Source organism: Misgurnus anguillicaudatus, chromosome 22 (genome assembly GCF_027580225.2).
Source record: "Misgurnus anguillicaudatus chromosome 22, ASM2758022v2, whole genome shotgun sequence".
Lineage (NCBI taxonomy): Eukaryota > Metazoa > Chordata > Actinopteri > Cypriniformes > Cobitidae > Misgurnus > Misgurnus anguillicaudatus.
In genome coordinates, this window is record NC_073358.2 from 7,827,118 (window position 1) to 7,854,034 (window position 26,917).

A 26,917-nucleotide genomic window follows, 5' to 3' on the forward strand; every position below is an offset into this window, starting at 1 on the left:
AAAAAAGATGCACAGTTTAAGTGAATGGGAAGGACTGGCGTATCATATGCACGCCAAAGTGGAATTTGGCGAATGTATTGGACGATTTTTACACTTTGTGCTATTTATACGCATCTACGTGAGACTGGGTAGCGGAAACGCTATAAGAAACATTACACTAAAGAGAAACATGGGGAAACAGACATCGACAGAACACCAGATCCATAAAAATCACAGTTTAAAGGATTAGTCCATTTTCTTTAAAAAAAATCCAGATATTTTACTCGGAGCCCAATTGGTGGCCGAAAGTGACAGCTCTGCAATAGCGGTGGGAAGTGTTTAAGTGTTAAAGGATTAGTCCATTTTCTTAAAAAAAAAAAAAAGTCATCCAAAATGTTGATGTCTTTCTTCTTTGTTCAGTCGAGCTTTTTTTTAGGAAAACATTCCAGGATTTTTCTAATTTTAATGGACTTTGATGGACCCCAACACTTAACAGTTTTAATGCAGTTTAAAATTGCAGTTTCAAAGGACTATAAACGATTTCAAACGAGGCATAAGGGTCTTATCTAGCGAAACGACCGTCATTATTGGCAACAAAAATATGCACTTTTAAACTACAACTTCTTGTCTGTCTCTGGTCCTGTGGCGCGCCAGCGCGACCTCACGTAATTGCGTAATGCCGTGGAAAGGTCACGTGTTACATATATGAAACACACATTTGCGGACCATTTTAAACAATAAACTGACACAAAGACATTAATTAGTATCATTCCACATACAACAACATTGAAACGGTCCTCTTTCTCCACACTTGTAAACACTGGGGCGTAGTTTCGCATACGTCATCCGTGACCTCTTGACGTGATGACGTTTTACGTGGGGTTGCGCTGGCGCATCACAGGAACGGTGGAAGACGAGAAGACCCTTATGCCTCGCTTGAGATCGTTTAGAATCCTTTGAAACTGCAATCTTAAACTGCATTAAAACTGTTAAGTATTGGGGTCCATTAAAGTCCATTAAACTGAGAAAAATCCTGGAATGTTTTCCTCAAAAAACATAATTTCTTCTCGACTGAACAAAGAAAGACATCAACATTTTGGATGACATGGTGGTGAGTAAATTATCTGGATTTTTTTTAAGAAAATGGACACTAAAACACATCATTAATGCAGAGCTGTCACTTTCTGCCACCAGTTGGGCTCCGCCCAGAAAAACGTCATCTTGCTAACACGCAAAAGGTCTATTGACGTCATCAGAGAATGATTGCCACAAGAGGGCAGAAGTTAATATGCAGATATTGATTGAAGTCTGAGTGCAGATGCATTAAAAAAAGGCTTATTAACAAATAAATAGTTTATAATAAACACTGCAATATTACATTAAAAATAAGAATTGTCAGTTTTGATTCCATTGGAACTTTAAAGGCTTTTTTCAATATTTAGAATTTTTGCACCCTCAGATTCCAGTTTTTTATATAGTTGTAACTCGGCCAAATATTGTCATATCCTAACAAACCATACGTTAACAAAAGCTTATTTATTTAGCTTCAAGATGATATATAAATTTCAATTTAAAAAAATTGACCCTTATGACTGGTTTTGTGGTCCAGGGTCACATTTGTGATGGTTAAAATCGATAAAGACTTCGGCTTGGAATGAATAAAACAAGCTACGTCTGACGTAGGGGAGTCATTAACCAATAGGAGTGCTACCCGGTTTCCCCCTAAAGGGTCTGGTGGACCTCAGTGTCTCGGCCTCCTGGGTTAACACAGGTAAAGTGGATGTTTGGAGAGGTCTGGGTGAACTTCAGACTCAATGGGGAATGGAAAGGCTGAGCGTAAACAGAACATTTCCAAGAAAGCAAGCGTTTGCCCTTCTGGCCAACTGCGGCCATCCGCACACTTAGTATTCAGTGTCATACTAAGAGTCCAAGCGGCTTGTTTACTCCAAGCCTAATTTAAACCTGCTCCTGAACTTCTGCTTGTTTTTATAGTTTCTCTACAGGCCCGTGCTGCATGGGCACTCCCTGCCTTCTATTAAAAAGACTTTTATACTATCTGGTCAGAGACCCGTTGTCTGACCTTTCCCTGCTCTCCATGCTTGCACGGTGTTGGAATAATGCATACATACGCGTTGATGCTTTATTGTAAAGTGTTACCAAATGGTTTAACCTACTCAACCAACTGGTTAAACCTACTGGCAATTACTTCCATTTGCAACAAATAAATATGGGAATATTAAAGTCTCCTCTTATTTCAGATGCATAGGAAAGATTTGTTTATGCTTCCTCTATACGCAGTCTAATTAATCAAGTAAGAAACCGCAAGGCACAAATCACATTGAAAAAAATGAAACGCAACAGACCGCATTAAAGTGTCTGTAGAGGAGGAAATGCAAATATGGAATGTAAAAGCCAGACAACCTCATAACCGCTCGCGGGCATGACGTCACCCAAAAGAGTCCATATATATATCAGTGACATAGTAAAGACGGAAATGGATATTCCTTGAGACCTGCGTGGCCCCTGTGACCCTAACCACAGTTTTCTTGTTTGCGCTATTGATATAGTATGAAATCACCAGTTTCCATACAGATATGGAAGAAGGAGGCGGATTTTTGTCTCGATTAAGTTGCCGTTTTGAGCCCTGGAATCACGTGGTGGTTCGCGGTCTGTCAGACGGACGCGAAGCAAAAGGCTCCCTCGATAAAATCGCTCCGTTCTCCTCTTACAAACTCTGAGGAGCGTGAGAGTGAAAAAAATGAGCCATTCAAAACGTTACAGCAAAGAAAACAACCCGTGGCCATTTACTGTCATCCAATGAATGACTGACTGAGACCACCATCTGGAATATGACAATAGTTCAAAAGCAGTTCGGAATGTTGTCATGGTTAAGGTTAAGCATTCTTTGGTTAGTAGCCACTTCTTTTGTCCAGTTCTGTGGTTAGACTGTTTTGAATCGAAACAGTGATTGTGAGGAAAATAACATTTGGTTTGTATGTTCATTCATCAACATTCATTATTTTTGAAGCACTTCATGTCCAGTCTCAGACTCTTAGAGGAAATGACAAGGAAAATAAGAAGTATGCGTCATTACTTAAAACCCCTTACTAGTCAAAGATCATGGGTGGCCTCGAGATTTCAGCCCGATTCTACTTGTTTACTTATTTAATGTAAACGGTTGTACTTAACAATGCATCATTAAAAAGTTCTGTGGCACAACTTCACACTACATAAAAACACATTTATTAAAGTGTTATTAAAGTGTTAAAAAAACAAACATCAAATCATCAAAATTATGTAGAAAAGTAAACAATGTAAAGTGACATGACCACATAAACAATCTCTCACTGTTACCGTAGCCTTTTTTGCGTCTGCATATAACGTGCGCAACCAAAACCTAAAAATGCGTAACGTAGCATGTCGACAAAAATATTCTCTCACTGTTAAGACCTGGTTATACTTTAGGGGTGACACTAACAACTATTTTTATAACGACTAATCTATCAACTAATTTATCGATTAATCGATTATTCTAAACGAATAATTTTCCACCAAAAATCAACAAACATTCAATCAAACATTCCTAAATACTAATATTTTTTTTAACGTGGCATACTCTTTTTATATTGTATATAAATACTATTTACTAAATGCATACATTATACATACAAATATATATTGTTATTCATTATGTCATTCATGCCATCACACAATGAAATGTCCTTAAAACGGCAGGCAAAAGAGAGGATGATGTCAAATTTACTGTGCCTTTCATAGACGCTGTATAAGAAAACACCCTCGCATTAGCTTATCTATAGTGTTTCTTTTTGTGTAAACAAGAGGTAGAAATCAGCAAAAAAACAATCGAATTGATTAAAAATATTGATGTGGACTTATTATCAGCGTTGACGCAGTCGATTGTGTCAACCAATCGCGACAGCTCTAGTATAACTTCTCTTTCTACGTGTACACCATAGATTGTGCGAAAAGGTTAAGATGTAATGTAAATGAAGACCCCCAATAAAAGAGTAAAGAGTAAGAACTCCTATAGGCCAGGAAGGGTATTGCAATTTGTCAAATTAGGTATACTTCATAATAAAGGTCTGGGAACCATTGCCACCAAAGGACTGCCCAAGAGGCCATATGACTGACGCGTAAAGCAACCACTCGTGTTTTGTTTTGTGCCGCCTCACGTTTCACGAGTTCACACTTACAAATAAGTTGGATAGATTAAATTTGAAAACGTATTGGGCGTGCTGTCCGGGAGAGGGCTCTGAGCTCGGAAATGGGCCCGAACACAGAGTAACCCTCCCAGGTTTAGGGAGTAACCTGGTGAGTGAGATGAGATAGGGTGGTGTAGGGATTCTGAAGACTGTAGAGAATCTTAGGTGAGTTTGACTGTGATTATATATGGGCTTGCCTTCATGCTGATAGGGTAGATATGTTGATTACTGATTGTAGACAGCTGGTGATACTAGAGTATTTGTTGATTACTGATTGTAGACAGCTGGAGGCACTTGAAGTTTATTTGACATGTTCCTCCTGAACTACATTAATAGAACATCATTTGAAGGGCACAGAGAGTTTGCCACAATAACTGACAGGTGTGCAACCATCATTCACGAACGTCTTTAAAGTTTACAACAATATAAAACGTTAAAATATCTCACATACTTTAAAAAACGCAGTGTTTATTTAATCTTGATGAAGCTTACTGTCACTGATGTAAACACATGATGTTTTTTCTTTGATCGGACGACTTTATGTTGTCTCCGGGCTGGCCGTTTAAGATGGCAACACACATAATTCAACCAATCCGAGGACGACTTTGAATCTGCTGAAGTGTTTTTAGATAAGCGTGCCAAACGCATCAGATGTTCAGCCAACGCTCCGTGGGTGTGACGTCTGAGACTGACACTAATACTCAGTTGCAAGGCTGTGCATACGACAGTATGTGTGTGTAAAAAAATAAGTGTACTCAGGCCTTTACTGTACAGGCAATAGGCTCTTTCACACAGTAATTTCGGTGAATTACTATGAATTTACCAGTAAATACAAAAACTTTCTATCTTTTTATCAGTAAAGTCCAATTTATAGTCGTGCGTAAGGTGGTCTAGGGAGCGTCTGCATGTGTGTTTGCACGCGGACGATGACGCAGAAGTAAATATGAAAACCGACACGTATCCTACGTCGTTGCAGCTATAATGAGCCATTTAAGATATCATTCACACATCAGTATCAAAATACCGGTAAACTCTGTGAAAAGCAGAAGTTACCTGTGACGCGCGACGAGCTGAGAGTTGTATTTGTAAACAACGGAGGGTTATGACTTCATATCCATGGTCCGTATTTTATGGTTTTCACATCTGTGGCAAACGCTGACAGTCGCAAAGTTGCTTGTGACCAAAAAACATTGCATACGGAACCAGTGTCTTTAACAACAGTACTGTTTGCACATTAGGCTTCAAGTGTGCTAAGGACATCAGCAATTCGGCAAATAGATGGTAAGCTGTTTTAAACAACTTTGGTGAAGAAATGTGGACGTTAACTTCAGGTGAGCTCGACTTTTAAGCAGCGTGTGTGTGTGGAAACGTCTGTAAACAGTGCGGAGATAAACGCGTCATCTGTATTCAAACATTATGATTGGCCCGAAGCTGTCAGCGCGATCTGAGGTTGTCCATTCTAAATACTGGTAATCTATGTTTTTGCCCACATATAGTGCTTACGGGTAAATAACTGGTAATCTTACAACCTCTCTTATTGGTAAATTGGTGGCACTGATTTACCAGGAAGGTTCTGCTCACCACTGCAATTTAAATTACAAGTAAAGACTGTATGTGTGAAAGGGACTATTGCCTGAAACATTTATTTGTTGCTTTAGGAACCTCTATACCACTGTCTTGCTAAGATTACTTAACCGTAGTTATGCATCTTGCTTTTAAAAGCACAGCGGACAGAGTAATAGACAAACGTCAGCAGTGTACAGTAAATGACTGTGTGTGCGTGCGTGTGGTCCGGTCAACGTGTTCTATTTTGGTCGAGTAAACATCATGATGCATTGGATTTTAAAACAGAGCTGAACAAACACTTATTTTCGTTTTTGATTAACGCTCAAAATAAGTATTAATCACAATGCTTTCATTAACAACTGGCGACTGGAGTGCATTTACATGATAAAGTGTTTATTCTGATTACCTTAAGTGCTTACGTTCTTCTAAGTTCATCCCTGCACTTTATAGATAAACTACTTCATAATTGCGTTAAACAACACTGCACAGCATTACATATAGGTGCTAAATTATAAACAGATTTGAAGATTCAGCTCGGTCCTCAAATATTTACCCAACATGTGTGACATAAGCCAAAAATATAGTAACATTTAGAAACTGAGACCACTAATACAGAAGACAATAACATTTACAATAGTAATGTGAAGTGAGGGCAGTTTGTGCACGTACCTGAACTTTGGGTGGGTTCCACCAGTGGTCTTTCATCACGTCAGCGACGGGCACATTACTGGGCAGGAGGACCACACTGCTGCTGGCATCTCTGCACGACACCTCACACTCTTCTCCTATTGGCCATCAAACTAAGCTTTACAATCAGTCATTTCAATACTGAAATCTAAAGGCATTATTTTGCAACATAAACATCAAATAAAAATAAATAAATAATACATCAGAATGAGTGACTGTTTAAAATGTTCAAACAAAAACACATTTAAAGGGGACATTTCACAAGAATTTTTAAAGATGTCAAATAAATCTTTGGTGTCTCCAGAGTACGTATGTAAAGTTTTAGCTCAAAAAACCATAAAAATATTTTTGCACCTTGTCTAATTTACTTAAATGAAACAAGTTAATACAACACAATTTTTTCTTTTTTTGTCTCAACCTATTTTTATAATGTTCATTCTGCTTAAATTTAAAAAAAATTACATGAACGCAATCATTTTATATTGGGAGCACATTAATGATTTTTGTTGCTATTATTTCTGGGCCGTGAATCTGTATTTCCCAGCATGCTTTGCATGCAGCTGCCTTTGGAGAGTAATTTTTTTAATTAATTGTTATTTTATGCATTTTAAGGTAAAGAGAAAGACTTTAGTGTTTAATGTTGGTTTATTTTATTGATTTAGAAGAGTTTGTGTTATATTTTAATTAATTGTTTTGTTACCATCGTGCGGAAGAGTGGCACTTGTGGTTAAGTTGTGGATGTGACGTACGTACTTCTTTTAAAGAGCACTAACATGTGTCTCTTCTCACATGTTCAACCAAAGTGTCATTAGCATGCTAACGTGTGCTTATGCTAATTAATTTTATATAGAAACTGACAATTGGTTTAACTAGACTTTTTTGCTTGAATGAACTTGTTTAGTCTTTGTTGAACAGACCAGAATTAATTGTGTGGAAAAGTTTTCCTTAACTGAATTAAGTTTATTGAACAAGATATTTTTATGACCAATGAAAATATATTTGTTAAGTTGGTGCAACAAAAGATTATTTGTTTAAATTAACTCATTGTATTCTTGTTGTACAAGCCTAAACTAATTTCGTGGAAAAGTTTTCCTTAATTCAATTATGTTGAATGAACAAACAATTTTTTTGAGTGTATAGATAATTTATGTTAAAATTGCCACTTTGTAGGTGTGAGCAAAAATGTGCCGTTTTTGGGTGTGTCCTTTAAAATGCAAATGAGCTGATCTTTGCACTAAATGGCAGTGCCGTGGTTGGATAGTGCAGATTAAGGGCCAATATTACCCCCTTCTGACATCACAAGGGAGCCAAATTTCAATGACCTATTTTTTCACATGCTTGCAGAGAATGGTTTACCAAAACTAAGTTACTGGGTTGATCTTTTTCACATTTTCTAGGTTGATAGAAGCACTGGAGCCCCAATTATAGCACTTAAACATAAAAAAGTCAGATTTTCATGATATGTCCCCTTTAAAGACTATAAACACAAAATACTTTGCAAGTGGGTGGCCCTGCTGTGAATTGTAGTCATTATTTGTTGCACATCTCACAACTCAAGACATCGACCCCATATATCAAGGTGTTTTATATGTAAGGGATATGTATAGGTTGTCAGATTTTATCGCAGAAATAAGCCCCAACAGTGTGATCAGGGATGTTGTATCCAGTCTTGGGGAAAGTTACTTTTAAAAGTAATGCATTAGAATATTAAGTTACTCCCCAAAAAATTAACTAATTGCGTTACTTAGTTACTTTTCATGGAAAGTAATGCTTACGTTACTTTTGCGTTATTTTTGCGTTACTTTTTCTTACTTGGCTGAGGCTTGATCTCTTTCCCGCTCAGTCGCACAAAGTGCGTAATTCTATGTTAATATGTTTAGTTTAATTCAGTACATTATTTTATTTTTAAATTGATTTAATTAAACTGAAAAGTAACTCACATTACTTTTTTAAGAAAGTAAATCAAATATTAAAGGTTTTGCGGAGGATTTTCTTTTTCCGGGTGGATCATCAAGACTATTGGTCCTCCTAGTTGTCAATCAGGAGTGTTGCGCAATTGCATTTCTTTAAAAAGTGGAGAAGGCGGTTCTTTTCTAAAATTCGAAAAAATCCTCTGCTATACCTTTAATGTGTACATTTATAAAGTAATGCGTTACTTTACTCATTACTTCAGAAAAGTAATATTATTACGTAATGCGCGTTAATTGTAATGCGTTACCCCCTACACTGGTTTATCACACTGAAGTTGGTTATTTCACAATAACAACCAGCTGCCTTTACATTATCCTGCTTATTACACGGCTATTTATCTCATAAATAGGGTAAAGAATATTAAATATTGATTTGAAATATTTTATTAGCTATTTTTTAATGAATGTAGACCTTCCGCTGAGGAAAACGTGTTTATTTTCGCTTTTAAGATAAGACAACGATGTCAGGAACACACTATTTGATTTAATATTTTGTAAATATAATGTCAAATATGTTATTAAAACACATTATATTTCTTTTTTGTATAATATTAAATTGTACGTGTCAAAATTATTTGCAGCATCCGGGTTACATGTGTTATTAGTTTTAAGCGGTTGTTATCTGAAAATAACAAAACTACAAATGTCGCAATCAGAATCAAGCATTCCAATGAGCTGTGTAAGAAATGTAGCTAAAAGTAGTTATAAACTAGAATTTAACTGAATTCGCGGTTGCTACAGTGCCCCTAGTGGTGATACAGAGAAAGCATCTGTATTCTCAAACTCGCATACAGTACAGATGTTTCTGTAGCTCAACTGGTAGAGCATTGTTATAGCATCATAGGTTTGATTCTCAGGGAACACACATACTGATACAGTGCATAGCTTGAAGTTGCTTTAGATAAAAGTGTGTGCCAAGTGAAAGGTTTACACTCTGATGTGTGGTACATCGTAAGCAAATAGACAGAGACCTATGCCGTGTCCAGTCTTGCAGCTGAGGTGGATGGCCGGGCTCAGGTTTTGTGGGAGAGAACACCGTCCTGTCAGGTTGGGGCAGAGTCGCAAGGAGCCGGTCCAGTTCCCGTCCTTTCGACATCGGATCGCATTGGTTGGGGGGGCCTGAAGCAAAAGTCCAAGTTTTTATTAATGTTCCTAAGGGATAGAAGCGTGACCAATTTTTCTAGACAACAAATGTATTTGTTATATAATGTAAGTATCTGTGAAGGGTGGAGGCCATGGTTCTGTTTGTCCCTTTTAAAGTAATAACATCTAGATCACCCCGTTCCAGGGGTTTGGAAAACAGCCCAAAGAAGGACATGGGACCAGTAGCAGTTCTCCCAACACTGTTTAGTCGTTGAATGTATTCAGAATGTTAGTGTGTGACTGTGCACTTATCTGGTGATTTTACAAATTCTCGAAGATCAGTGTGCTCAACAGCAACCGTCATATAATCTTGCCTTTTTTAAGTCATACCTTTGTAATTTCTGATTCAAATTACTAAATGATGAATTTTAAGTAAGAATTTTGAGAGAGAGATTACGAAACGCTGGATTTATTACATATGACGAAACGTCAGAAACAGAATGCGCCACAATAATCGTTTTACCTTGATTATCTTGTTTTTGTAATCGTATGAATCAGAAATTGAAATCGGAAATTAAAAAACGATTAATTGCACACTGTAAGCCCTAATATACAAACTCCAAGTTTGGGGAAATTTAACTCATTCCCCGCAAGCCATTTTTTGAAAAGTTTCACAAAATGCCTTCCAGGAATTTTTTTTCTAAAAATATCTAAACATACAAATATATCACATAAAAGAACAGACCCTCTGCTTTCAAACAAAACGGGGAAAAACCGTTTCATCCTATCTATGTATTTTCTCTGCTTATAAACTCATAAATATGGATATTTTTCTTTGAAAATATTAACAAAAAGCTGAAATAATTGCATTTTTTTAGAGATCAGATTCAGAACAATTATCAAAGCATACATAGTTTAAAATTAGTAAGTAAAATTTTGGCTTCAGTTTTTTCATAAATTGGGTAAGAAACACGTTTTTATCCAAATGTTGTCCCTTAAATTGACGAGATAACTTGTCAATGGTGGAGAAAAAGTTAAGTTTAGTCTATTTGACCACAAAGTTAACTCTTTCCTCGCCATTGACGAGTTTACACCTCAATTAAGAGAAAACGCTTCCCTGCCAATAACGAGTTTTTCGACAATCCGTATTTCTGCTATTATCCACCAGGTGGTACTCTTACCCAACTTATAAAACCCGGAAGTAACCCCTTAGGGCAGTGGTCACCAATCCTGGTCCTGGAGGGCTGGTGTCTCTGCAGAGTTTAGCTCCAACCCTAATCAAACACACCTGAAGCAGCTAATTAAGGTACTTCAGGTGTGTTTGATTAGGGTTGGAGCAAAACTCTGCAGAGACACCAGCCCTCCAGGACCAGGATTGGTGACCAATGCCTTAGGGCAAACAGTAAGAAATCTGTTTATGTTTTGATCATCGCTCTGAATCTGACCTCTATCAAAAGTCCTTCACAAAAATGTAATTATCTCAAAATTGTGTATTTTTGACGAAACCTACCCATATTTGAGAGGTGATAAAAAGAGAACAAAGGAAGGTAGGATGAAACGTTTTTGTTTGAAAGCAGAGGGTCTGTTCGTTTATTTGATATATTGTATGTTTATATATTTAAAGGAATATTCCAAATCCAGATAATTTACTTACCACCATGTCATCCAAAATGTTGATGAAGAAATTATATTTTTTGAGGAAAACACTGCAGGATTTTTCTCATTTTAATGGACTTTAATAGAGCCCAACATTTAATACTTAACTCAACACTTAAACGTTTTTTTTCAACGGAGTTTCAAAGGACTATAAACGATCCCAAACGAGGCATAAGGGTCTTATCTAGCAAAACGATTGTCGTTTTTGACAATAAAAATAAAAATAACCACTTTTAAACCACAACTTCTCGTCTAGATCCGGTCGTGATGCGCCAGCGTGACCCCAAGCAATTCGTCATGACGTCAAGAGGTCACAGAGGACGAACGCGAAACTCCGCCCCAGTGTTTACAAATGTGTTGAAAGAGGACCGTTCCTACGTTGTTGTATGTCAACTGATACTAATGTCTTTGTGTCAGTTTATTGTTTACAATGGTCCGCAAATTTGCATTTTATATATGTAACACGTGACCTCCCTACGTAACTGCGCATTTACGTTGCGTCGCGCTGGACCGGATCTGGACGAGAAGTTGTGGTTTGGAAGTGGATATGTTTTGTTTTTGTTTTCGGGAATGGCGGTCGTTTCGCTGGGTGGGACCCTTGTGCCTCGTTAAAACTTGTTTTAGTGATTTACTTTTTTAGCAAGCTGAAATGGAGAGAAGGGGGTGTAGTTACAAATGAATGAGGTGTGTGGAAAATTAGTGGCGATTTTCAGCCAAAATGAACCTTACATGGAGAAATCTTTTGCTGCTTGCCAGGATGCACTTAAAGTTATCAGGCTAAGTGGATTACCAACATCATGAACTTCTCATAAGTTCACCGCTCTTGGTATACCACCCTTTCTTCTGCACTGCATACTGTAGTTACTTACTACACCCCGTCTGTACCTCATTTTTCCACCCCTTACCATACAGCATCATTCTGACAAACAGTCGGTCATGTTAAACTGATGCAAGGGTTTCTCCAATGGTGAGATTCATCCTCATACTCTTCTTCATGTGGAATAGTGTTAGTACTGACATAAAGAGTATAAAACTTGCAAATGAAACAGCAATCTGTTAGTTTAGTAATGCTGCCGATGAAAGCCAGATAAATACCGTGATGTTTAAAAGCGAGGGACGTGATGAGCATAAAGCACCGCGATGAAGCTAAAATCTCCCGGAGGAAGAGTGGAGAAGAAAGAGAACGCGACGGACCTGCTTGCAGCGGCTGTGCTGTCTCACCGTGTGGTTGGACCGGTCGCAGTCGATCCAGCAGTCGCTGTTGAACTGAAAGCCATTGGTGCACTTGTAGGTGCCATGGAAGATGGCGGGAGGCGGCTCGCACGTGACGGCAACGCACTCGCCGGGCTGCCAGGTTCCATCTTCAGTACACTGTCTCTTAAACGCACGTCGATGATATGTGATAGGAACCGCCCTGTGACACATTCAACAACACAGATTAGATGCTATCCAATTTTAAAGTAAACTCTCATGGAATGAAAATCTTAATTTGGAGGTCTCTAACCTCTTGGGCTTTTCTATATGGGGAACATGGTAACCAGGCTTGCACTTGTACTTGCAGAAGGAACCAACTTTGAGGTCTGTGGCATTGCAGCGCTTGGTCTGAAGGACAGCATTGGGTACCGGAGGTGGGGCTGGACAGCGGAGCTCACATAGAGCCTCGGGGAAGGACCACATTCCATCTTCCATGCACATCAGTACGTTATTACTGCCTGCAGAAAGATAGATTTTTGTCAAGATTTCCACAATAAGCGTTTAACTGTATATTCATTTTGAATGTGTGATCACATGCAACATGAGTATTTTGATCCACTTCTTCAAAAAAGAATAGTACATAAAAAAGTACACCTGCTAAAAGTCATTTTTTAAAGTTGAATGTAGTCTGGTATGTAGTTTCTACCAATATAACGTACAGCACTGTTTCTTCAAAGTGCATTGAGTTTTTCGCCCGATGTTGGCATTTATAGGGTCGACCTCTCAATCTCAGGGGATTTGTTGTTTAGGATTTGTCGCAGTCTACATACCCATAAGCTGAGCCGGCTCCCGACACTGAAAAGTGCACTTATTGCCGTAGGTGGTACCCTCTGTGAACTCAAAGACGGCCGGGTGCACGTGGTACTTGTCGGGCCGCCCGCAGTCCACGGGTTCACAGGTCACCTGCTTGTTCCATTTTCCATCTGCACAGGTGAGGGTCACCGTGGATTTAGACTGTTGAGAGAGAAAAACATGATGGTATGAGGCTTGAATATCATAAAAGAAAACATGTTGTTTTTTGTCTGGTAATTCACTTTATACTCCAACCGCCTGAACTCAACAAACCATCAGACCAAACCATATAAAATACTACTTTTTTCCATAACACTGAAGCACTTACAGAAGCACAGTTAAAACGAAGCTAAATCAATGCACTAATGTATCCCTCAGTAAAAGAGAGTAATGGGATTAAGCTATATACGGCTTGGACTCGAGTTATAAAGCTGTCAGAATTTAAGACAATATTAGTTCACTCGCTGTAGTCTATGTGCAATGTTATAAAGACATCTGCAGAAGTAATTGTAGCACAAACAGCACATTTTACAAACACAATCACCAAATTCTTTTTCTTTCTGTCCTTCTCTCATTAGGAATTACAGAAGATGGATTAACTAAATTGACCCTTATGATGCAATTCAGAATCGATTCTTAAGGTTCTGATTAGATTCTTGATGTATTAATTAGCATATTTGTGACGTCATTATGTTGCATTTGCGCTCAACTCAGACTAGTGTTGGCACTTTTGGGACTAGTCTCATAACTGTCATATACTGTATTTTAATGCAACTAAGTGCTGAATAAACCATTCTTATTTCCATATACAGGTACAGGGAGGAAAATAAGTATTTGAATACCCTGCTATTTTGCAAGTTCTCCCACTTAGAAATCATGGATGGGTCTGAAATTGTCATCGTGCATGTCCACTGTGAGAGACATAATCTAAAAAAAAAAACAGAAATCACAATATATGATTTTTTAACTATTTATTTGTATGATACAGCTGCAAATAAGTATTTGAACACATGAGAAAATAAATGTTAATATTTGGTACAGTAGCCTTTGCTTGCAATTACAGAGCTCCCTCCAAAGATTCTCTATTGGGTTTAGGTCTGGAGACTGGCTAGGCCACGCCAGAACCTTGATATGCTTCTTACAGAGCCACTCCTTGGTATTCCTGGCTGTGTGATTCGGGTCATTGTCATGTAGGAAGACCCAGCCTCGACCCATCTTCAATGCTCTAACCGAGGGAAGTAGGTTGTTCCCCAAAATCTCGCAATACATGGCCCCGGTCATCCTCTCCATAATACAGTGCAGTCGCCCTGTCCCATGTGCAGAAAAACACCCCCAAAGCATGATGCTACCACCCCTTGCTTCACAGTAGGGATGGTGTTCTTGGGATGGTACTCATCATTCTTCTTCCTCCAAACACGTTTAGTGGAATTATGACCAAAAAATTCTATTTTGGTCTCATCTGACTGCATGACTTTCTCCCATGACTCCTCTGGATCATCCAAATGGTCATTGGCAAACTTAAGACGGGCCTGGACATGTGCTGGTTTAAGCAGGGAAACCTTCCGTGCCATGCATGATATCAAACAATGACATCTAAGTGTATTACCAACATTAACCTTGGAAACGGTGGTCCCAGCTCTTTTCAGGTCATTGTAGTTCTGGACTGATTTCTCACCTTTCTTAGGATCATTGAGACCCCACAAGGTGAGATCTTGCATGGAGCCCCTGTCAATCATGTTTAGCTTCTTCCATTTTCTAATGATTGCTCCAACAGTGGACTTTTTCACCAAGCTGCTTGGCAATTTCCTCTAGCCCTTTCTAGACTTGTGGAGGTGTACAATTTTGTCTCTAGTGTCTTTGAACAGCTCTTTGGTCTTGGCCATGTTAGTAGTTTGATTTTTACTGATTGTATGGGGTGGACAGGTGTCTTTATGCAGCTAACGACCTCAAACAGGTGCATCTAATTTAGGAAAATAAATGGAGTGTAGGTGGACATTTTAAAGGCGGACTAACAGGTCTCTGAGGATCAGAATTCTAGCTGATAGACAGGTGTTCAAATACTTATTTGCAGCTGTATCATACAAATAAATAGTTAACAAATCATATATTGTGATTTCTTGATTTTTTTAGACTATGTCTTTCACAGTGGACATGCACCTACGATGACAATTTCAGACCCCTCCATGATTTCTAAGTAGGAGAACTTGCAAAATAGCAGGGTGTTCAAATACTTATTTTATGTGGTTTATAGTGGTTAAATCTGTGGGTTATTTACTAAAAAGCGCAAAATAAATAACACAGGCACAAAAGCTGATTTCCATAATGACCAACGCAATCCACTAAGACCACCACAAATTAGATATGGGTCGCAAATAAGCAGAGCTGATGAGGTGCAGGTGATCTACTAACGCCTGATGCGCTTGAGTTCAGCACCACAGACATCCCAGCTAAAGAAGCCATAGTACATTGAAAAGAACTGGAGGACAAAAAATGAAGGCTTACAAGAAGTTTTGAAACACCTGCTATTGTGTGACGACTAGTGACCCCTCTTTTATTACCTCCAGCAAATAAAAAATAATATGGCTTGACAAACAATATTTTTGAATTATATGTTCCTCTGGCATTCCAAATAAACTGTAACGTCTAGCCTATCATATTGCTTAGTCGATCTATCGCTTGTGCCGCTCAGACATTCACGTAAAATGTTTTTACAAAAGCAGATGAAGGCGAGTGGTCGCGCAATTGATGTCTCTCCTTTTGAATCACACTCTGGTGCGATTTGCGATGATGCGAGACAGTGCCTGATTAACCACAACGTGCCCGGGCACGGTACAGATCGATCACCATAGTGAAACGAACCAGGCTTTGGAGGTCAAACACGTTTGGGCGATATGATGGTTACGAAATCATGTTTTTTCCAATTGCAACTATTATTACCAATCTTCCGAAAGATAATTTACTTTATTTCAGAGTTCGACATTTTGTTACCTGAGTAACACACTGTGGATTTTTGACCTATTGTACAAAATGCATGAATTACTGCTTTTATTAGCATCACATTGTCTACAAAACCCTACAGTGCCTGCAAATAACCAGCTGATCAAATTGCAGTGTGTACAAAGCAGAAATAACAGTCGTGAATTTGTCACCGGGAACAAAACGGCACATTTTTCTGCCAGGTCCTCAATGAATCTTTAAGCGTGTGAACCATGCTAAAAGCTTGATGCTTTTACTGCACGACAGCAAATGTACGACTTTTCTCGGCCAAGATAATTATTGTGATCTAAAATGTGGTTTACTGGACTGTTTTACTTTTTGTGTGTGTGGTATAAAGCATTAAGGATAAAGTGAAGTTTAACATGAACCATACACGGCGGCTTGGGCACAGGCCATAGGTGGGCTCAGAGTCCAGACTGTTTCAATGAAGCAACGAGTAAAACATGCTCGTCTCCACAGATCTATCCATTTGTTTATGACAAGCGATGAAAGGTGGCTTACCAAAAAAAGATGTCAGTGATGTTTATTGAACCAGTTTCTGTGAAGCCAAACAGTTTTTGCTGGCGAGGCACAGATTATTGTGGCAAATATTCTTTAACTTGCATCCACAAACGAAACATCAAGATGAATGAACAGCATTTCTGTTGTTGCTTTTACCGTGACGCTGTCGACTTTAAATCCTTTTCTGTTTTTATGAAATGGCAAATTTAAACGGGTTGGAATGTAGTGAGTCTGCTTATCTAATGTTCTGTACCCTGTCAGGAAATTTACATGTTCTGTACCAGCACCTAAAACTGTGTGAAGCAACGGGAAGCATTTGAAATGCAATCCAGACGCAGTTTCAAAACACTTTTTGCCCCCTTTCCTTCCCTCTTCCTTTTCTTGAGCTGAAGCTCTTATTGAAAACAGCTCACAATGAAAGTGTTAGTGTTGAATATTTGAGGTGAAAATCTAAAAAAACAAAAAGGAACAAACACAATTGACACAAACAAGACGAAAAGAAACAAAAACTGAACAAAACTAATTTTGCAGGGTGAATACCTATGAAACAAAACAAGAGAATTTGATGTGAAAATATGACAAAACAAAACAAAAAGAAACAAACAAAACTGACAAAACAAAACCAAAAGAACCAGAATAAACAAAAAGAAACAAAATGAAAACAAAAATTGAACAAAACCAAACAAATTATGCAAGGTGGATTTCTATAAAACAAAACAAATCGGAAAAGAAACAGAATAAACAAAAATAAAAGAAACAAAATAAAAAACAAAAACTGAACAAAACAAATTGTGCAAGGTAAATATATTAAACAAACCAAGAGTAAATATCTGATACAAATATTGAGACAAAAAGAAACAAAACAATAAACCAAACAAAAAGAGACAAAACAAAGAACACAAATCTTGCAAGGGGAATATCTATAAAACAAAACAAAACGAGGAAACAAATGATTTAAGAAACAATATAAAAAAGCAAAAATAAAACATACAAAGAACAAAAAAATAAAAGAAACACAAAACAAAATGAAACACTACCTAAAATCTAAACCTTACAAAGAACACAAATTATGCAAGGGGAATATCTATAAAACAAAACAAAACGAGGAAACAAATGATTTAAGAAACAATATAAAAAAGCAAAAATAAAACATACAAAGAACAAAAAAAATAAATAAACACAAAACAAAATGAAACACTACCTAAAATCTAAACCGAAACAAAAAACACAAATTATGCAAGGTGAATATCTTTAAAACAAAACAAAGAAACGAGTGATTTAAGAAACAATATAAAAAAACGAATAAAAAGCAAACATAAGACAAACAGAACAAAACAAAAAAGAAACACAAAACAAAAAAAACAATACCTAAAATCTAAAACAAAACAATAAACTCAAACAAAAAACACAAATTATGCAAGGTGAATATCTTTAAAACAAAACAAAGAAACAAGTGATTTAAGAAACAATATAAAAAAACGAATAAAAAGCAAACATAAGACAAACAAAGAACAAAACAAAAAAGAAACACAAAAAAACAATACCTAAAATCTAAACCAAAATAATAAACTCAAACAAAAAACACAAATTATGCAAGGTGAATATCTTTAAAACAAAACAAAGAAACAAGTGATTTAAGAAACAATATAAAAAAACGAATAAAAAGCAAACATAAGACAAACAGAACAAAACAAAAAAGAAACACAAAAAAAAACAATACCTAAAATCTAAAACAAAACAATAAACTCAAACAAAAAACACAAATTATGCAAGGTGAATATCTATAAAACAAAACAAAGAAACAAATGATTTAAGAAATAATATAAAAAATGAATAAAAAGCAAACATAAAAAACAAAGAACAAAACAAAAAAGAAACACAAAAAACAATACCTAAAATCTAAAACAAAACAATGAACTAAAACAAACAAACAAAAAACCCCCCACAAATGATGCAAGGTGAATATCTACTGTATAAAACAAACATTTGAAGTTAATATCTAAATGAAAAAAAAAAAACAAGGAAAACAAATAAACCAAATAAAGAGAATTTTTTTTTGATAAAAGGACAAAAAACTAAGGCTGTATTGCATCTTATCATGTGCACGCCGCAATAAAACAGACCTATCACTGGCTTAATAAAATCTCAACTAAATGGCAGTCACTGACCTACTCAACATCTCCCTCTAGGGTCAGAGAGAGAGAGAGAGAGAGAGAGAGAGAGAGAGAGAGAGACGTCTATTAGTCATAATGCCAAAGAGCGTGTTGGCGTGCATACCTGGCTTCTTCATAAAAACCTGCAAGGGTCTACACGAGTACATAAAAGCGTCATCTCACTTTCCCTTCCCAGACCTCTCTGGCTCTCTCGAACCCATTTCAAAGCTGAGTGACAGTTTAGACACGCAGTTTATTAGCCAGCACTGGCTGCATTACAGGAACCATAAAAGGAATGACCACAGTCATGGGGGGGGATGAAAAGGAAAACATTAGGCGTTGTGGTTGAAACACATACACACTCCGGGGGTATTGGGGGGGTTGTATTGGTGCTTTAAATGCCCGGTACCCACCTGTACGCTACGTAATCTTGCCATCCCCACTCAATTCGAAAATCGAGATCAGGGAAATGGTTTGTCGGAGAAGGGGACTGCTACCCCGTGTGGGGTGGGGGGTAGAGGGGGTCGAGGTGGTGTCTGCGTGCGGAGTTTCCTTCTTTTAAAACTTTACAGCTGTCGATTCCAGTGAGTATTTAACTACCACTGACTACTGTGTCTAATTCAACACAGATGTGTGTGTTGGACTTTCTTCTGCACCCTGCCTCCCCCGTCCTGCCTCTCCGCGAACACGAACGCACAGCAACACGCAAGAAAACACACGGGTGCTGGAAAAACAGGGGGTAATGCAAACCTCAAAGCCTCCGCTGTGTTGAAATGTTGTTTGTCTTATAGCGATTTTAGGACATGGTTCTGCTTTCAATAACACCTTGGCAAAAACAAGGGGCTGGCAGCCAGGAAGCTGCGGTCACACGGACAAGACACTGTGCTGGTTGTTGCCGTCATTATCTGATCACTAAACTGTCCTGCAGTTGCTCGATGCTTGCCTTGTAACCTTAGAAACGCAAATCTATCTCTGTCCGTAATGCCTCCCGAAAAGGAGCGTATTGGCACCCTCTCGATGATGTTACCGTAACAGGTTAATATTGAAATGGCTAATTTGTCTCTGACTGGAGTCTTTAGGAACACACATTATTAGCTCCCTGGAGATGGTTGATAAGCTGTAATGACTGTGCTGGGATCAGCAGTTTTCCTCTGTAAAGGGCCAAGGGCTCCCTCGCACTGCGTCATCACTTCTGTCCCGCACACACGCGAGCGAAATGAGTCGACTTGGTTTTCATTTTAACCTTTACTTTTGTAAAATGGTAAGGGTGTTAGAAAGGGAATCTAAGGGAAACGGCGAGGACACATTTACAATCATTAAAGCAAATAAAGTGTAATGAAGTATAATTAAGTATAGTAATGAGTGTGTTTTGACACAATGTACTGTACACGCCAACACCTTCCCACACCCATTCTTGTAAAACTAATGTACCATAAAGTAGTATACTTATAAAACTACTAAACTATAATATTAAAATACTCTAATGAAACTATGTTTAGGTTTAAGAAGGTTACGGCCATGACAGTGTTGCCCTTAGGGGGCGTGCACACCAAAGCTTTTACGCCCGCCGTATGTTTTCAATTGTTTCCAATGGAAGCATTTTTTCACGCGCTTAAAGCGCCGAGAGGTGAAAAATATTCAACTTTGGGTGAAAAGCTCAGCTCGTCATTGTCAGTTCTCACACGGCCATCCAATCACAGTGGAGGAGGGGCAGGACAAATATCACACATACAGCTAGCATTTCGTGTCCTCCAGATGTTTTCAGCCGCGTTTTAAAGCATTGGTGTGCACACCCCCTTGGAGTAAATAAATAAATAAATGAGTAAACTATTGCCCCATCATTACTATGGGTGTGACGAGATCTCGTGCGACGAGATCTCGCAAGATTAAATGTGTTTCGCGAGATTACATGTGTCTCGCGAGATTTCTTGTTGAGGTGCTGGCCGTTTCTCAAATAAAAGACTGCATCCTTCGGAGGTCGCATTTTTAAACTGCATTTACTAATTATTAAGAATTAAAAAGTTTACTAATTATTTAGTTAAATCGCAAATTGTTGTAATATGCTCACGACTTGCGAATGTAATGCTCAGTTAATGATCTGAAATAACCCGTGATGACGTATGCAGCCTGCATATGCGACCTCCGATGGATGCAGCTTTCTGTTTGACCCTTTTACAGTGCATGCATTATATTTGTCTTTTACTGCGTTTGCTTTTTTGTTTATGTGTCCAATAATGTTCGTTTGGGAGCTTGTGTGAAGTCTGAGACGCATTGTGTTTGTCTGTTGATCAGTGTCAGATGTGTCTCAGCAGATTAAACCCTCACACAGAGTTTACATGATTTAATGTCTGCATGTTCTTGCTCAAAAAATGACAGTGGCTGTATCATTTCTAGTGTAAAGATTAATATTAATATGGATTTAAACATTGTTTGACTAAAAATAAGCGTTTCTCTCCGTCTAAAGTGAAAGTGAAGACAATGTTGTTTAATGTAACTTGGTTTTAATACTTTATTTGAACCAATTATTATTGCATCTTCGTTATTATGTAATTTTAAATGCTACTGCTCACTTGGGTTTATTTTTATTACCCCAAAATAACAAATTACTTCATTATCAGTTAGCAAAATAATTGTTAGGGCCAGTCCTTGATTAGTTAAAACATTTAAAAATAATGTGATTTCAGTTTCTTATTCATTTATTTTATCATTGACGGTTTCTTAAAAAGTGTAAAAATATCGTCTCGTCTTGTTCTCGTGAACCCAATTTCGTGTTTCGTCTTGTGGATTGTTTCGTCACACCCCTAATCATTACTAATACTATCGGCCATCACACAGGCTGACGATAGGACGATCTCACTATGGTTCATATCGCCCAACACTAGCACAGAAGATGCTTTTGATGCGAATAGTGTGTGTTTGTTGCAGTCGTGCCTAGGGATGGGTATTGTTTGGGTTTTTTTCGATACCGGTGCCAAATCGATACTTTTAAAACGGTTCCGGTGCCTAAACGGTGCCTAAAGCGGTACTTTGAAAAAAAAGAGTCACAGAAAGATGGTAGATGAAAGTACAGCATAAAACACAATGAAAATTCTTCTCTGTTTGTCATTTGTTTATTAATGATTTGCCTAAAGCACCATCATCTTTTAAGACCTGCATTCTTGATTTCTTTTTTATGAAATTTTTGATTTGTGAATTAAATAAAATCTTCTCAACACTCCACTTTGAGCTCAGAAAAATTTTCTATGATTGGTTGTTAATAATCTGTTCAATGATTGGTTAAAGCCTACGCGGCTGCCGCTCACAAAAAGATAAAGGGCGAGTTCTAATCGAAAGTGATCCTCCCTATTGTCCATTGTCTGCTACTGTATGTATTTACTGTTTACTCTTAACTGTTATTGTGAAGCGTCCTTGAGCTATGGAAAGGCGATATATAAATTAAACTTATTATTATTAGTAGTAGTATTATTCCCTTCGAAGATCAGATCTCTTGAACTCTAGAGAAAGTTGCGCAATTGTGTCTCATAGTGTGGCTAATTAAACACACTTGGCAAATAGAGCAATAAAATACAGCGTCTTTTTTCTCTTTATTTGGATCGACTGTTCATGCGAAATCCTCTTCGTGAAGTGCCCTTCAATGGCGCAAAACGGCATTTGGAATTCACCCAAAATATTTTCTTATCGCTTGTAAAACCATTCACGTTTTGACGCTTTCTGCTTGTCTCCGATGAACTTGACACTCGTGACTGCTGCGGCCCATCTTAGGCCAATATCAGCCGAAGTACTAATAAAAACATTAGTGAGGTAATACGTTTTAGCAAGTTCTCTGAAGGAATGTTACCATATAAAATATAAAATAAGCTGCCGTCAGATCAATTGCGGCATCCACGCGCTCCTCTGAGGATCTCATTTTCCAAATTGTTCTTTTAAGTCAGAATATAAAAATAACCTGGACATATATTCTTACAAAATTTGTTCAATTTGTATTATTAGGGATGTGCAGATGAGGATTTTTTCACATTTTAAACTTATTAAACACAGCGCATATTTTAAATGAAAATATATTTGGCAAATACGTTAAAAAGTTGGCTATTTAATCTTTAACATTAGATTATTTAATATTTCCATTTATTAATAAAATTAATTTTTAAAATGTTTGTTCATTATTATTCTTAACGAAAAACTCAACTCCAATAAAATAGTAGCTCCAATGACAAACTTGCTTTTATTGCTTGTTTATTAATAAAACGAATTCGACGGATGGTATCTGCGTTAAAACACAAATAAATGAAATATTTAATTGACATAATTTTCATTACTACGAATGCTTATTTGTTCATTATTTTTTTTATTAAAACAGAACAACAATAAAAATGTAAAATGACTCGCTTATATTAGCCTAAACCAAACGTTTAACAAAAACGAATAGACGGAAAACATTTTACCCGCTCTATAACATAAATAAATCTAAGATCCTTAGATTTTCAAAACAAATGATTGGTTTCCGTTTTTTTATCAATATAAAACTACAATAATGTAAAATATGAACAAACTCACCTAAGTTAAGAGAAGAAATCAAACTTGAATCATCTGTACTATCAAATCTTTCCGACTTTCACATTCACGTGAATTTTGTAAGTGAGGAAATTATTTACACCATATGAGTGCAGTATAATTTAACTAGCGATTGTGCTGTGCTTGTGTGATTATGCTTTTTGCGCTACAGAGAGCAAAATACGTCAGTCAACCATTCATGCATTAAGAGGCACCGAAATGAGGCACCGAAATCTGTGTTCTGATTCGGTCCGGTAGGTACCGCCCATATAGGCTTCGGTGCCATAATGGCACCGCGTTTCGGTACCCAACCCTAGTCGTGCCGGCCAATTTGCATCATTCGCATCGCACCGCGCAAATTTGTGTCTATTCGTGTCTTTGCATTAACTTTGTATTTAATCTACTCGCACAAATCCTAGAATTTGCGTTTGGTGTGTATGCCCCATTAGACCTTTATGATCTTACAACAATAGCCACAATAATTGGTATAGAAAATGGTCCGTATATGATATAGAAAATAAAATAAAAATAAAAGCTTTAACGTTTAAACAAACAAACAAACAAACATATAGCATATGTAATGTTTGACTGAAAGAAATTTAATTTGATACTTAATTTCTAAAATATAATTGATTATTGCTCATATATGGACCAGAAAACCAGTCATAAGGGTCAATTTTTCGAAATTGTGATTTAGGGCCCTATTTTAACGATCTAAGCGCATTGTCTAAAGCGCACAGCGCAACGTCTAAATGGGCGTGTCCGAATCCACTTTTGCTATTTTAACGACAGGAAAAATGGTTTGTGCGCCGAGCGCATGGTCGAAAAGGGTTGGTCCTATTGTAATGGGAGTATTTTGGGCGTAACGTGCAGTAAACCAATGAGAGTCTCAGCTCTCATCCCCTTTAAAAGCAAGTTGCGCTGGCGCTATGTCTAATCCCTATTTAGATGACGGACTTTGTAAACTGAAAAACTAAGCGGAGTTTAGGTTTAAGATTAATGTTAAATAATTGTGTTGTTTTTCACTTGTATTGAAATTGTTATTTTTTTATTAAAACTTTTAAAACCCGTTTTCTTTTAGTCATGGAAGTAAAAAAGCAGTCTTGTAATTACTTTAAAGGTAGGGTTATCCAATATCATCAAAAAACATTTTACAAGTTTGTAAGAAAAGGTTTGTACTCTAAAAATACTTCATTTGTAGCAAACAGGAGATAAAGAATTTACACACGGCTCTCCGCAAGGTTCAGCACTTTGGACAGCGTTTTTTTAGCAAAGAGTTTTTTTTAGCATTGCTTAAAAATGTGTCTCATCTGACCATATCCACAGGTACAGAGTCATCATATACAATAAATCCGTCAGGTAGCATTTAAAAATATTTAAAAACAGATGCATTTCTTTAAAGCAAAGCATTTATTTACTTACCAGGCTACAGGTGAAGCAGCTCTTTGTGCCTTTTAACGTCTCATAATTAGTCCTCATTTATGTCCAAGAGACTCAATAATAATCTTTTACATTCAATCCTTTAATCTTTCATATTTAAAAGCATTTTTGTGCTGCTGCGCATTCATGTACTTTGTGATAAGGAAACCCGCGTTGTCCTCCCGTTTATAGGCGCATATTACTAATGCGCTCTTTAAATAACATAAAACATATTGCGCCATTGACTTTAGACTTTAGAGCAGGTTTTTGTTGGTCAATGGCGTAGTCTATTTTAGTTGCCTCAAAATAGCAACGCGCCAACCATGCGCCTGAACACACCTCGTTTTTCAGACCAGAACGCCCATGGGCGCAAAGGGGGCGCAAATGCATTTGCTATTTAAACAACGCGGCGCTAAACGTGAAAATTAGGGTGGAAACTAGCGAAAGACATTTGCGTCGCACATTGCGCTGCATTGCGCCGGGTGTAAGATAGAGCCCTTATACATCATCTGAAAGCTAAATAAATAAGCAAACAAATCAAAATATTGAGAAAATATTTCTTTAAAATCGCCTTGAAAGTTGTCCAAATGAGGTCATTTAACAAACATGCCTAACTAAAAACATTACTTGTGTGCATTTTGACGCAAAACAAAGGGAACTGATGTATTTTAAGATATGTCAGTGCAAGTTGTTTTCAGTTTGGACAGCTCTTACATTTATTTTAGACTAGGACTAGTCTAATCCCTGACCGGGAAACCGCCCCATTATGTTGAAGCTCTAATTTTTTTGTTTAAATGTAGCTTAAATAAATTGATTGTAACCACTTCCCTTAAAAATTTACAATTTACCATAATTTGCCTGTATATGTCTTGCTTACCACGTGAAAGCTGAGAATCTCTTGTTTTCAGTAATATATGACACATGTATAGGAAAAGTCTTGTAAAAAAGTTTTATTTATATAATGTGGAGGTCCAAAAAGCAGAAAAACATTGACACAATTGTACCAGGTTGCGCGCTGAATACGCGTTTCAGGTGCTGTGTGTCTGTCATGCATCAGCATCCAAAAAATGTATTTTTCTGTATGCAGCTTTAAAATGTATAAATAAGGTGGTTATCTTGTCAGAAGTAGAGAATTTTGGAGATGACACGAAAAATATCTGCATCGAAATAAGAACCAGACGCGCGTGTCAGAAGAAAACGTCTTTCCCCTCATTCACTATTCCATACATTAGTGACAGTGGAAGCGTTCCAGCGTGTGCGTCATCTTCCATTTGGCGCGAATCCTAGATGGTGGACAAGTAGTGATTAACTTTAAGTGTACATCGGATGTACACTCATCGCATTGTATTGTAAACAAGTGCATTGTAAGGTTGAACGAGTGCACTCAATAATGTCCATTATGATTTCAAACACCCCTTAAAATGGATGTTCCTTTAAATAGTGCACTATTTAAGGGTATAGGGGGCTATTTCGAACACAGCCAATGTTTTAGCAAGCCAAGTTCAGATATTTTGGCGCAGAATAATAAAGTGCAGTGTCAATAAAATCCTTAATTTCAGTATTTTTCATGTTACAAAGTTTAAGAATTTTATAGGCTTAGTTTTTATGTCATTTGCAGCAATAATCACAAATTACATATTTTTATGGTCATGACTACTTTGATGCCTTAAATCTCAATTAGATTATACGACTTCTTTGTTTTTAAGCAACAGATGAATTGTTGTATTGTTTTTCCTCGATTTTGTAAGGTCTTCGGATACATGTAAAATGTAAATGTCTGCTTTAAAGACAGACTACACCAAATCTTTAATCTAAAAACAATTATTAAATGTTTAATGCATGCTAGACACTTTTATTTTAAATGTTACAATACTGTATACAGATCATCTACAGCTAGAAAACTGTATAAAAACTCTCCCACTTTTACCTTACATAACCGGACCAGACATATCCCCAATGGCCCCTGAACCCCCCCAGCCTGGACCCCAAAGTGCACCTCTGTTAAATAAGCTGAGCCCTCCCAAAAACAGAGAAAAAACGTCTGCTGCCTTTCTTTCCAAATGCGTAATAACTCACAGGCCAAGCT

The 26,917-nt window shown here is 37.3% G+C and overlaps 1 protein-coding gene across 2 annotated transcripts in view; it reads right to left on the reverse strand.

The window, feature by feature from the left end:
- The window catches only part of pappab (pregnancy-associated plasma protein A, pappalysin 1b), a 127,587-nt gene that overhangs the window by 22,853 nt on the left and 77,817 nt on the right, over positions 1–26,917 (reverse strand). The window contains exons 15-19 of one of the 2 annotated variants that reach the window (XM_055200624.2): positions 13,189–13,372; positions 12,669–12,876; positions 12,386–12,578; positions 9,397–9,544; positions 6,438–6,553 (exon numbers count right to left, since the gene is read on the reverse strand). In XM_055200624.2, the coding sequence (XP_055056599.2) occupies positions 6,438–6,553; positions 9,397–9,544; positions 12,386–12,578; positions 12,669–12,876; positions 13,189–13,372 (849 nt within the window). Of the gene's footprint in view, positions 1–6,437; positions 6,554–9,396; positions 9,545–12,358; positions 12,579–12,668; positions 12,877–13,188; positions 13,373–26,917 lie in introns of both variants that reach the window. The other variant, XM_055200623.2, reaches the window with a different exon arrangement.